Source organism: Chanos chanos, chromosome 5, assembly GCF_902362185.1.
Source record: "Chanos chanos chromosome 5, fChaCha1.1, whole genome shotgun sequence".
Taxonomy (NCBI): Eukaryota; Metazoa; Chordata; class Actinopteri; order Gonorynchiformes; family Chanidae; genus Chanos; species Chanos chanos.
The window spans coordinates 22331247-22344364 of NC_044499.1; the positions used below are offsets into that span (position 1 = coordinate 22331247).

The 13118-nt window shown below is 40.3% G+C and overlaps 1 protein-coding gene across 1 annotated transcript; it reads right to left on the bottom strand.

The window, feature by feature from the left end:
• Window positions 1-622: 622 nt before the first annotated feature.
• LOC115812290 (phosphoglucomutase-1-like) lies at window positions 623-8966 on the bottom strand. Its single transcript, XM_030774775.1, has 11 exons — window positions 8709-8966; window positions 5178-5340; window positions 4883-5029; window positions 4518-4643; window positions 3199-3389; window positions 2641-2795; window positions 1901-2016; window positions 1663-1798; window positions 1174-1357; window positions 875-1009; window positions 623-712 (listed from the first exon to the last, which is right to left on the bottom strand). The coding sequence occupies exons 1-11, from the start codon at window positions 8964-8966 to the stop codon at window positions 623-625; spliced, it is 1701 nt and encodes a 566-aa protein (XP_030630635.1).
• Between the last annotated feature and the right edge of the window lie 4152 nt (window positions 8967-13118).

Consider the following 13118-nt stretch of genomic DNA (forward strand, 5'->3'; position numbering starts at 1 on the left):
CCAAATCTGTAATCTGGATTAGGGGAAGAGAGGGGTTTCACGCTGACCACAGACAGGCTGCACCACCAGAGTAACACAGTTGAATTCTTCACTCACTCACTCACTCATTTTCAAAGCTGCTTATCCTAATTAGGGTTGCAGAGGGTGCTGGAGCCAATCCCAGCGTTCATTGGGCGAAAGGCAGGGAAACACCCTGGATAGGTTTTTTGTTTGTTTGTTTGTTTTGCTAGGAGAATGAAGCCATAGGGCTCTTCTATTAGGCGGTTTACTACTTACTCTGAGTTTTCACTGATCCCGCTTTCTGGAATACCCCCCTGATCTCCACTTCAGAACTCCCAATTAGCTGCAGATAAGACATCTTGAAACAGTTTTTAAGTGAATGCTGTAATACAGAGGTGTGTGTGTGTGTGATCACTGTGAAGAACAACAACAGGGCAAACAAGAGCTTTATGAACATGAATTAAGATTAAATGTGCTTTAGCTTGGTAGACGGTCTGTTCTAGGATACCCATGGTTTGCTGTGATCAACATAGAATTGCCTTCATATATATATATTTTTTTCTTTCTTTCTTTTTGGTGAGAAGCCCCATTTTATTAGAAACTGGGGAACTTTATAGTGATATCATGCGATGACTGTTGGACCACTCCTTCCTGTCCTCTCATGAAGTTGTGAGATTTTCAGAGCGATAGTGACCAGCCCAGCCAGCATCACCTGCCCCAAAATAATCAATAAACATTTAAATCAGTCGCAATATGTTATGGCAGTTTCTGAAAACTCAGCTCAGTGATGTTGAGTACCAATAAGCTGTGCTGTGCATGGCATAAAAAATATATACTTCCAATTTTTTCTGTTACGTAAAACAGTTTGACACACCTGTGGGTCCTGAAATATATTTTGTGGGTCTCTCTCATAGCTGTCAACGTAGAGCCGAACTGTTGCCCCAGAACTTCCAGTACCACTAAGACGATAAATGATTCGAGAGCCATCTGAAAACATTATTCTCAGACCCTGTGAAATAAAGAGGACATATCTTAAAAGATACTGATTGACACTTTACATGTACAAAACTATGTGCGGTAAGGCACACCACTCCTCCCTGAGGGATGAGAAAAAACATTATCACAAGAGTTTAGCATAGGATAATCTGTGTAGTAATAGCCGAGGACCCTCACCTGGTTTCTTGAAACGCTTCCATCCACTGGGTCACTGTACTCAAAGTTGTCTGTTTTTTCCACTTGGTAGGTCTTCTCCCCAACTATGAACCTCTGTCCAATAAACGCCTTACCTAAAATCATTGCTTCAATATGTCGCATCATCTCCACTGCTGTGTGGGCATTCACCTCATCATAGTCATACCTGAAAAACATTGAAAAACAGAAACAACAACTAACATTGGTTGATTTGACAAATACATATGGTGGAAGTCGTTATGATGGGGGGGGGGTGTGCAACAGGTAGACAGATATTGGGAGACATCAAAGGTTAAGGGGTGAGGAAAGTGACTGATTATGTCTCGCATTAAACTACTGTTAGGTTGATAACTTTAACTTCAGTGAATCATAATCCTGTCTTTTTACAGTTCAAAATGTCTCTCAATGCAGTAAACAAATCTGGCAAAAGTTAAGGCCTTCCATCATACTGACATTTTTCAAGTTTCTCACCTTGTGAAGAAGTTCCTACCATATGTTTGCCAATGGTCGATCATTATCTCCTCAACACTCTGCCTCCTAGTGGCCATGATGGAAAGCCATGCAAGAACAGCCCAAAGTCCATCCTTCTCACGAATGTGGTCTGAACCTGAAAATGAGATTTGGAGAGACTGTATGGGGCAAAATGCAGTGAATGTGAACACAAGCACACATGGAGATCCAGAGTTTTCTTCAACCGCTCATTCACTACCTGTGCCAAAACTCTCTTCTCCACATAGGGAAAGCCAGCCAGCATCCATCAGGTTCCCAAAAAAATTCCATCCAGTTGGTGTCTCATACATTTGGATTTTGGTGGCTCTGGCTACGCTTTAGATAACAGAAAATGATGCAGAAACATATGTATTGTCATGGGTTTAACTCTCGCTTGAATTAACCCAAAAACTCCCAGAGAAGAGAACAGGTTGTGCTTGAGCCTTTGGCTGTGTCACCATGCGATAATATTTCTGAACACACATTAGAATCATTCTGTTGCTTAAAGGATTCTTAGAACTACATTTACCTACACTTATGCTATAGAATCTACAAGCAGGGTCTTACAGGTTCACAGTTTATGGAATCATTCTATTTCTAAAGGTATGCTCAAAAGTTACATATCTTATATTGGAACATCAGAGGACTTACTGTCATCAAAAGGTGTCTGACAGATGAAATATCACATTTTAAAGTAAATATTCAGTTTATATATGTCCTCAGTGGAGTTATGTGGCTTGTATTATCCATTAAAGCACCATGGATAAAAGAAAAAAAAACTTCACTTACAAGAGTTGAGGTAAAAAAAAACAAAAAACTTAAAATAACAAAAAAATCCACATTTCACTAGACACATACCGCAAACCAAATTGAGGCCTATAGAATCACAGTTTCCAGTTTCTGTACAAAAAACCACCACACCCCCAGTCTTTAGGCAGATAAATGAAAGTGACACTTTACTGGTCAAGCGCTCTGCTGGTAGGCATACTTCTTGCAAACCCTCTAACTCCTGAAACCTGGAAGTACGGAATGCAGAAGACATTTGCAGCAATGACAGCGACAGAGTCTGAAGGGTTGACGAAAAAGCCATGCCTCCCCAGTATCATACTACGGTCCTGGAGAATGGGACAAGGAGATTCAGCAGATTGTGACAAAGACATATCTTGTCCTGAACTTAGGAAAGTTCATCTAGAGACACATAAGAAAGAAGAACATAACTGAAAAGGAAGCCACATTGAGAAGCAACTGATAAGAGTGTAAAAGTAGATTCCATTGCCTTTGACTCAAGTTTTCATCAATTTTGGTCAACAGTCATTCTAACAAATACTGTCAAGATTTTTAGGCACAAGTCAAAATAAGTAGAACAGACATTCTGCATTGTTTTTGTCTGAATACAAGAATAATGTAAAGCTTATGGAGAAACATTAAACTTAAACAACATAAAACTAATGTCAGGCTTATAGAGAACCGTCAGCCATGGGTGCAGCTTGAAGTCAGCATTTGGTAGACAGTGCTTACACCATCACCATCAAAGGCAGCTCCAAAATCATACTGGCCACTCCTCATGGTGTCAACCAGGTCGGAGGCATAAGTCAGGTTTGGATCAGGATGGTGGCCCCCAAAATCCTCCTGAGGGACACAGTTAATGGCTGAGTTGGCAGGACAGCCCAGCTCCTCACACAGTATCCTTTTCACATATGGACCAACAACTGTGGAATAGACATAGGCCAACAGAATATAAAAGTCATGAACAAACTTTATTGGACAAACTGAATGCCACTTAAATATTCAAAAGTCTGTACCATGTTACTGCCAAGTTGATTAAGATTACACGTAACAGCTGCACACAACGTTCATTCCTTGGGTAATTGTAGCACTTAAATTCAGAAAACCTCACCAGTGCATTCAAGTTTAGGTGGTGATATGGTTACACTGATTTAACAGACAACAGAAAGAACAGACCCTACTATGGGTTTTAGGTTTGACCCCAGTGCTAACTTGCTATATTTATTTGTAAATTAGTGAATTTCTCCCTCATGTAGGCTCCCTGTTGATATAATCTGGATACTAATGTTCCCACTTCACTTTCCTAAATCCTCAGAAGAAGAGCCAGAAGACAGAGACAATGCTTGGCTTGTGTAATTTTAAGCTTAAGAGTGGAGTATTGAATATGCAGTCGCATTGAAATGCCACACACTTTGAGAATTCTTGCAATTTGACATCATAGGAAAAGACCCTAACCTTCCTCTTTGTGAATGTTATTATAGACAATTTGTATTAATACACTAACAAAGACCATAATCTTCCAGTTAAGAGGGAGGCAGTCAGTCTCTTGTCTCCAAGCTCTGTACCCTATCTAACTCCTCTCAACAGCTGAAACCATGACTGTATGTTAATTCTTCAAAAATAACTTCAGGAAGACTTTATGACAAAGTCCATTAGTCTTTCTGTTGCTTTGCAAGCTAAGCAATTTTGATTCAGCCAGGCTGTCAGGCTGAAATCAATTCAACGTTCAGGTTTTTGTTCTCTTTGATGAAATTGCTGCATGAATAAATCAGTGCGGCATAATGAAGTTTTATGACGCTGCTATTTCAATCACTCCAATGAATTAGAAGCCTGTTTTTGAGGTGTTGCGCACTGAACCATGAATCAGGCTTTTTACAACTATTAATATCACAAATTCACTGATTATATAAATGTTACACAATTTATCCTGTATAACCATAGAGTGGGTGAACAGTTATTCAGACTTATTTCAATGGATTATGAATGAATTACTGAATTAATTAATGAATTACCGATCTCCATTACTGACAAAGGAGAAGACGAGTTTGTACCTCCATGCATGGCATCTAAGCGGACGGTTATGTGGTTCGGGCCAGAGAGCAGTTCCTTCAGCACAGCAAAGTCAAAGATGTTCCTAAGCACATTGGCATAGGCCTCCACTGAGTCCACAATCTCCACTGAAACAGAACAGTGAGACTAAGAGCCCAGCCTATGGTTTCAATGGATCGTGCAAAATTAATCATGGTTTCAGTGTTTTACAACATAATTTGATTATTCTCTAAAGCTTTAACATTATTATTGCTGTTATCATTATGAATTACATATTTAACATGCGTGTTACATCTGCTTGTGTTTTTCTGCACTGAGGAGTTATGGGCATGAAGTTACACAGATGCTTGTGGAAAAACATCCTCACCTGTAAAGGGTTTAAACTTGTTTTCCAGGTCAAATATTTGCTTGCCAAGGGTTGTTAGGTCCACTCTGAGGTCAGGGCATATAGCATACTCCTCAATGGTCCTGCTTATCTGGAAGATTTTGTTTGTGACAGCCACTGGTGCTGGACCTAAAAATGAGACACAGAATAGGACAGGAACAATGTTAGTGAGTCAATGTGTTCTCTAAATAAATGAAATGCTATGTCAAAGGACTCTATAGTCACAGTTGACATCTCTTCCCTTCTTTCCCAGAATCCACATAGCTGTCCCTCATACCTCCATTAGCAATGTTAAACTTGATGCCAAAATCTCCACTGGGGCCGCCGGGGTTGTGACTGGCGGTAAGGAGAATTCCACCGATGGCTTTGATCTTCCTGATCATGCAAGATACGGCAGGTGTTGACATGATGCCATTCTGACCAATCACAAGGCGGCCCACCTGATGCACAAATGGGTTTGTGTGAAAAGAGTTTGGGTTGATGGGTCAAGAATGGTTTTAGATCAAGAACTTTACCATTAGATCAAGACCCAAATTCTCACAACAGCAAGATGTGAGACATTCCAAAACACAATTCACTGTTGTAGTATGTCTGTCAAGCCTCTTCCTCTACCTCCGTCTGACTTAACCTATCAGCATTTGGCATCGCTGGTCTACTGATCACCTGATATTTTTTGGTCATCTCCTTAAGGGCGAAAAAGGAGGATTCACACACCTCACAGAGAGAATTGGGTAAACTAGCAATGGATTGATTAGCAGAGGTCTGTGTTTATGTAGTGATGGAGACATCATCAATGTAGCCAGAGCCCTGGCCCCATTAGGCCAGCTCAGTCATCATGACAAAGGAGGAATAAATCAACCAAACCAGTGAATACAACAACTGAGGTAAGCATTCCTCATTCTGCTCTAGTATTAAAAACTATTCATTCCACTTATAACATCCCACTGCAGTGCCTCCTTTTCCACCGACTCAGCTCTTCTGCTGATAACTTCATCAATAAGAACTCCACCTAGTCATTAAACACCTCCATTTCACCCTTTGATGCACCAGTACAGGGTTGGTGCCATCACTCATGTCAAAGTCTGATGCACGTCACAATCAGAGTAGTTCATCACGAAGAGCTCTAGTTCCTGCTCCAGCAGTACATAAGGTCATTCTACGATTCCCCAGGCTCCAACAATGCAACTCCATTGCATGGATTGAAATAAAGATCACAGCCTGGCCCCCAGACTGTTGGAAGACCTGTACCCAGTTACTTTGTGCAACTACCAGCACTGAACATCTGCTAACCTTCATTCATACAAAAATTCCAGAGGCCTATAAGAATCTTACCAACGTATTCAGTTAAAACCATGTGTCTCCCTCCTCGCTGTCCTTGGGATGTGCCACTCACTTGCTAGTGCAGCTCCTCAAGAGGCTGTGTACACCCATTGTCCATGACAGAGACAATGCAATGGAGGAATACATCAAGGAGGTTTATTCCTAGTTACTGATACTGAATCTGTCTAGTTCCAGTGGTGATTGAAGAGCTAAGAGGGTCCCATATCTGAATAAAACTTGATATCTAGGGTCCATATAACTTAATCTGGATCTCGAAGGATAACGAGTGGAAAACAGCATTCAGCACAACATTGGGTCATTTTTAATACCTGGTAATGCCTTTTGGTTTCATTAAAACACCTTCCATTTTGGGGGCATTTGTAAATGAGGTACCATGAGATGTTGGGCCAATTCATGATTGTCCACACTGCTGATATCCTATTCCACTTAGCCACCATGGAAGATCACATGTAAGAACAGTTTTACAACATCTACTACAAAGAAGTGCCTTGACATAGAAGAAAGAAGTTTCATCAAACCAACATCTCCTATACATGATCAGCCCAAATGAGAGTGAGAACAGAGGAGCGAAAAGCAGAGTTAGTAAGTCCTTGGGCAAAAATGGTAAAAGACCAATGAAACATTCCTGGGACTCTCTAATTTCCATTGACTGTTCCTACCAAAATTCAGTGCCATCTCTGCCTCTTTATCAGACTTTATTGGAATGAGTCCACAGTCAATGCCTTCCACCACTTGAAGTGGTTCACCTCAGTAGTAAACATAAAACTTCCTGACCACACCAAGCAGTTCTTGGTGGAGATCGATGCTTCAGACGGTTAGCGTGGGCGGGATGTTGTCACAAAGATATGGAAATCATCCTGCACTCTATCCCTGTACATTCTTTTATAGGAAGCTGTCCTTTATTGAACATAGGTAACAGAGAACTACTGGTGGTGAAACTGGCTTTGTAGGAGTGGAGATGCTGGCTAAAAGGTGTGTAGGCACCATCCCTAGTTCTGACAGACTGTCGTAACCTTGAGTACATATGTACAGCCAAACAACTTAAACCCTGTAAAGCTGCATGGGCTTTAGTATTATTTTTTTAATGAAATTTGATTTTACTGTATCCTATCATCCATAGTCAAAGAACATCGAAAACAGATGCAGTCATGACTTAAAACAGATGCTGGACAAGCCCAGTACCATCTTAAACATCTCTTGAATCATGGCACCAGTTCTGTGGGATATGGAGCAACGTATCTGCAAAGCTTAGGTAAATGACCCTGCACATGATGTGTGCCCTTCTAATAAGACAGATGTTCCACAAAAGATAAGGGACAGGTTACTTGACAGGGAGGGTACTGTCATAATTCCAGCTCTACCTCCCTCTGATTACTTATCAATGTTTGGCATCACTGGCTTACTGGTAAATAGTTAATTCCACTCATTTGCCAATAATCAGGTACATCTGTTGCTTGTTCATTATCTCATTATGAATGAAAAATTAATAAAAAATAGAATAAACAGAACTTCATCACCCTCATATACCAGTTCAACACACAATGTGTATTTCTTCAATATACAAACACAAATTGTAACACAGATATCAATCTCTCCATAATTATACACAGAAATCTATACTTAATGACTTTTTTTATTCTTGATACAGTGATACGTAAACAACTGACTGACCATTAGAATAACTGTCAGATAGAAACCATGTTATATTCACACCAGTGCACTGTGTCTTAAATATAGAGACTGTGGTGATCTGATAAGGGTGTCATCAGGTCAGTTATAGTTGGCTGGTTTTACACAGTTGCCCAAACATGCCCCCTGCACCTGTGCGATGCATTTGACTCGATAAATTTATGAAGGGTGTCATGTTCAATTTACTTTTAATCCCCTGACCCACTTGTGCTTCAACTCATATGAGTAATTATATTTTCAGTATGTGAAGACTTCGAAACACATCAGTTACAAAGCAGGTTTATACACTAATCTATTTCAGGAGATTAGTCTCTGTTTGACTGCGTTTGCAACAATCTCTCACTGCTGCACAGTAAATACAGGCTAGATTAGACAATATGAGATTAGATTAGATTTTTCAGCAAGCAACACAAGGCCAAATGGTTCACAAAATTCAGGGAAGATACCCTAAATCCACTGATTAAATGACGATAAGTCAGGTGGTACAGTCGAAAAAGACATTTGGATTCACTTATATTAATGTGAAGTAGTACTGAAAGGTGTGAGTGATGTGGAGTGATGTATCTAGCAAGTGCCCTCTGATAGTCTATTGATATTAGTGACACAACAACACGCATTCTACAGAGACATCATATAGGTAGGCTATCAGTGAAGAAACTCTGTGACACAACTCTATGATTCACAAATAACACAATCCTGTAGAATCAGACTCAACATATTCCTACCTCAAACTCAAAAAATTCCAGACACACCACCCAAGCCATTGCTAAAAACTCACCCCATTGGCTGCTGCCATTTGGACAATGACTTCGATGGCAGTTTTGTTGAAGTAGCGTCCATCGCCCCCCACCACTACAGTGGACCCCTGCCGGTCCCGCAGGTCGATGGAGGAGAAGATACTCTGAATGAAGTTGTGCAGGTAGTTCCTGTTGGACTGGAACACATACACATTTTTTCTGAGCCCATTGGTCCCTGGTTTCTGGTCAGGGTATGGGGCTGTAGGTAAGGTCAGCACCTGTAGAGGACTGCCATCCATCATTCAGATCAGCAGAGGAAGAAGAAAAGGGGATACCCATTATCTGACACTCCCCCTCTTGGAGGAAAGGGAGTTGGATTGGGGGAGAGCACATACAGCTGCTCCCAGCATTCCTGAAGTGATTGGTGATGTAGTTAAGAGGCCCAAAATAAATGGATGGCAACTGAAGACAGTTCCTCACATATGTGTGGGGGCATCACTGTCAGAGCCCCCCTCGCCACACACAAACACACATTCACATTATCCCCATAGGACCCATTATGGCAGATGTCTGAGGGCTAAACTCTGGCAGTCCAGACAGGCACCCTGTGTTTTCATACTCTCCCATTTCAGTGAAATCTGCTGAGTCATGTGATGGTAGGCTAAATCACTAGTGCACCTGTACTGACTACAAGACTCAACCTATGTATAATTACAACTGTTTTCTCTGTTGTGCCCCTGCTGGTCATTTCTGGTGTTGGCTGTCATTTGTTTTTGTTTTTTGGTCATGTGCTTTTGTTTATTTTGGTTTTCCATATGCTCTGGCCCCGCCCCTCACTTATTGTTAATTATTAAAAGGACTCCGAAACCAAAACAAAATTGTCTCCCCAATTGTTTTTATTCACACAAATATGAAAAGCAGCTTTGTCTCAGATGCACCAGATAAACCGAAAACAACTAAACGGGTGTTTACTTAATCATAACTATTATTTCACATTTTAACCGTGGCACATTACAAGGTAACTGACATGCCCAGGTTCTCACTTTCCCCCTCTACTGGTTAGTTTCATGTTAGGTTTTCTGTTACTTCCTGGATTCTTTCATTTCACCATGACTGATTTATTAGTTCCACCTGTTTTCAGTTAGTTTAGTCTTGCCCAGTCTTGTAAGAATACTCCTAGTTTTTGCCTTTGTGTTTTTACATAATTGTATTGGATTATCAATTTGTCGTTTGTATCGTGAAGCCTGAATGCTTTATCCTGTAAGTTCAAAGGAGTCCTTGTCTCATGTGTCATTGGAATAAAGCTAAGACAACCCTGCACATGCATCCAGTCTCGTTTACAAACCATGATTGTAATAATGTAATACAATGCACAAAAGCAATGCAGGGAGTATACTTAAATGAAAAAAAAACAAACAAAAAAAAAAACTTTTACACTTCATATAAATCACCAGTAAATTGAAAATGCAGTGACAAATACGCTAATCCGAGAGGCTGAAATTTATTGTTAATAAGGCATTAAATTTACTTAAGTAGATGGCCTCATTATTATTATTATTATTATTATTATTATTGCTTCAAATGTAACTACTACTGGTGGTCTTCGCTGCCTCTAAGCATAAGACAGAAAGAGTGAGTTTCTCAATCTCTGATACTAAGAGTCAAAGCAGGGAGCCTTGGATTAATCTTTAATATACTGAACATTTGTGCACTTGCTTTTAATATGTCTATTTTCTGTTAGATGCCTATAATATCTGATGTGCAGATATTTTAATGTCAATACAATAGACTAACCTACCACAATATGCAAATCTAACCTAACGTAAACTGGACTATCCGTCAGGGTTACTGATTTCCTGCATTTCATTTAGGATGAAACTACCCACACAGACTGACTATTCTGCACACCCACACTACCATGATTATTAATTAAAAGTAAAACATTAATTAACAAATTTCACACAAAACCATTTTTTGTATGTCTTAACTGTAATTCATGCCAAATTTGTTTGTATGCTGCATACTCTTATTCAAGATGTCTGAAAAGACAGTAGTCACACATCAGCTTAATCTTCAAAGATTTATGAATTGTTCAAGTTCATTTGATCAGAGGCAAGTTTCCCAAAACCTACAAAGTTAAGATCACTCAAAAAATTAAGCACTGTGCTAGAAGGATGCGAAAGTGGGAGAAAAAGAAGAAACTTTAGCAGAAAGAAGAATTAGCCAATTCACCTCCTGACAGAACTGACTGTACTTAATTGTACACTGGCTAGCTATCTAACTTATGTTAGCCAGCTAACAGTGGACAATGGGTGGACATCAACTGCATCACAACAAGATGTTATTGTTAACTTGACCTTGCTTGTAACTTTAACAATAACCAGCTAGTCTATACAGTTAAAGGTACTACAATTAACAGTTAATTCTGTTCAATTTGGCTAGTGACTGAATGAAAAGATGAGACAAATGGAGGGGGGTACAACTAGGGTTTGGGACTGTTACCCCTTCCCCTGTGCTAAGGGTGCTCCCCCTGAAATAAACCAGAGCAAGCAATAAAAATCTAGATTTATAACAAAGAGGGAGTCTTAGTAAAAGTTCAACTTATTTTATTTAAAAAAAAAAGAAGAAGAAGAAGAAGAAGAAGAAACAGGGAAACTGCTGAAGGCAGGCAGGACAAGTCCAATCCATGATCCAAAATCAGAATCCAAAACCGGAGCCAGAGTCAGATACAGAAAATCAGTCCCTGAAACAGGCAAAAAACAAGCAAGGGAAAATCCAAAAGGGGTTACCGTTAACAAGCAGAGTGGAACCAGGCAAACAATCCAAAGACAGTCACAAATAGGCTTAAAAACAGTCAAAAATAGGGTTAGAGTTTGGGATACACAAAAGAACCACGAAGATTTAGGCTACGTCCACACTAAACCGGGTAAATCTGAAAAGGCATAATTATTTCTCCATTCACCCCTGACCCAGTTTAGTGTGGACATAGCCTTAGCAAGAACGTAGAAGACTGGGCTTAAATACACTGAGATAACAAGCAAACAAGGCACATGACAGAGACAATGAGGTACAGGGGAGCTGGGTAACAATTGCTGCTCTCACTGAACAATTTTTGCTGGTACTATTACTGTTGTTCCTTACCAGGGCATGCTATGATTTGGGCCCACTTGGCCACTTTGTTTATCTTGTTTATCTTTAGATTTTTATAGTCTATTACTACCTCACACTCTGCTAACTTTATAGTTATTTACATATTTATTTTTGGTTTTTTACTTTAAATTAAGTACCTATTTACTTTTCTATTTTATTTTTAACGGTGTTTTACTGTGTGCTTTCTTTTGTTTTGTATTATTTATTACCTGAACCGGGGCCTGAGTACCTTATTTTGTTCCTTTCCATGAATAACATGTTTTGGAATGACAATAAAAACTTCCTTAAGAGGGCTGGGTCAGCATAACAAGAACAACGAGTCTTTGGCGACCTCTGGAGGTCAACCCGTGACACAAACAGAGGCTCCTCCACCACACACAGTTCTCCTTTGTTTCTTAATGTAGAGCAGCTGACAGAAGACCACTGTATCCACGTTGCCGATGTGCTCTCCCTCTAGCTAAGACAGTCGCTTTGTCTTCCAGGGGAAATGGCGGATAACCCTAAGGAGGCAAGGCTGGTGACCCATCAAGGGACAAATCAAGTTCTAGTTAAAAAAGAAAGCTCAGGGAGAGGTAAGGGGAGAAGAAAAAGGAAACTAATGTCTATTGTTGTACCACTACAGGCTTGACCTGATCTTCCTCCCTCACTGAGCAGTGCCGCTCGGGTAGTTGAGATGACGAGAGTGCCCACCTGCCACCCAGGAACCCAGGGTTCAATACCCCACTGGATGCTTAGAGATTCACAGCATTGTCTGCTCTCAGCTGGAGCCAACAACCAGCCTTCCAAGGCCAACCAGGACTAGCTCCACTCCACACTGAATGGCTCCCCACTAGCATGCTGAGCACCAGCAGACCAATAGAGTACCCCTAACCAATACTTCTTGCACAGTCTGACAATAAAACACCCCTCCAAGGGTTAAAACTTACCTTCGTTCTCTTTTCTTATTCCCCTGCCACAGGAGAGCTAAATTACCAAAGACTAATGTATGAATAAGTGTATGTATCGAAACTGGTTTCACTGCTAAGTGAAGAAAATGTTAATCTATGTGTTTGTGACATAACTGACACTGCTGCACCCTATGATGATTTATTCATGTGTGTCCAAGGGCATGAGCACCCATGAGTCAGACATCTTTAAACCAATGAGATTCTTTTCTAAAGCAGGAGAGTTCCGTTTGGTTGAAGAATTTTAGGATTCATCAAATGTATAGATGTGACCAGTGAAATTTGTTAGATGTTTCTGCTTTGACTGTGCCTGATGCACTAACAGAAAAAAAGAATAAAATCGGCATGAACGGATGA

What these genes read in the sequence shown, in the direction of transcription:
- LOC115812290 (XM_030774775.1), bottom strand. Translation starts at nt 8,966, where the DNA reads ATGGATGGCAGTCCTCTACAGGTGCTGACCTTACCTACAGCCCCATAC. An exon ending in ACCAGCAGAGCGCTTGACCA is followed by an intron (nt 2,017 to 2,640) that starts GTAAAGTGTCAC and finishes TGTTATCTAAAG; the next exon opens with CGTAGCCAGAGCCACCAAAA. An exon ending in GAAGCGTTTCAAGAAACCAG is followed by an intron (nt 1,010 to 1,173) that starts GTGAGGGTCCTC and finishes TTTATTTCACAG; the next exon opens with GGTCTGAGAATAATGTTTTC.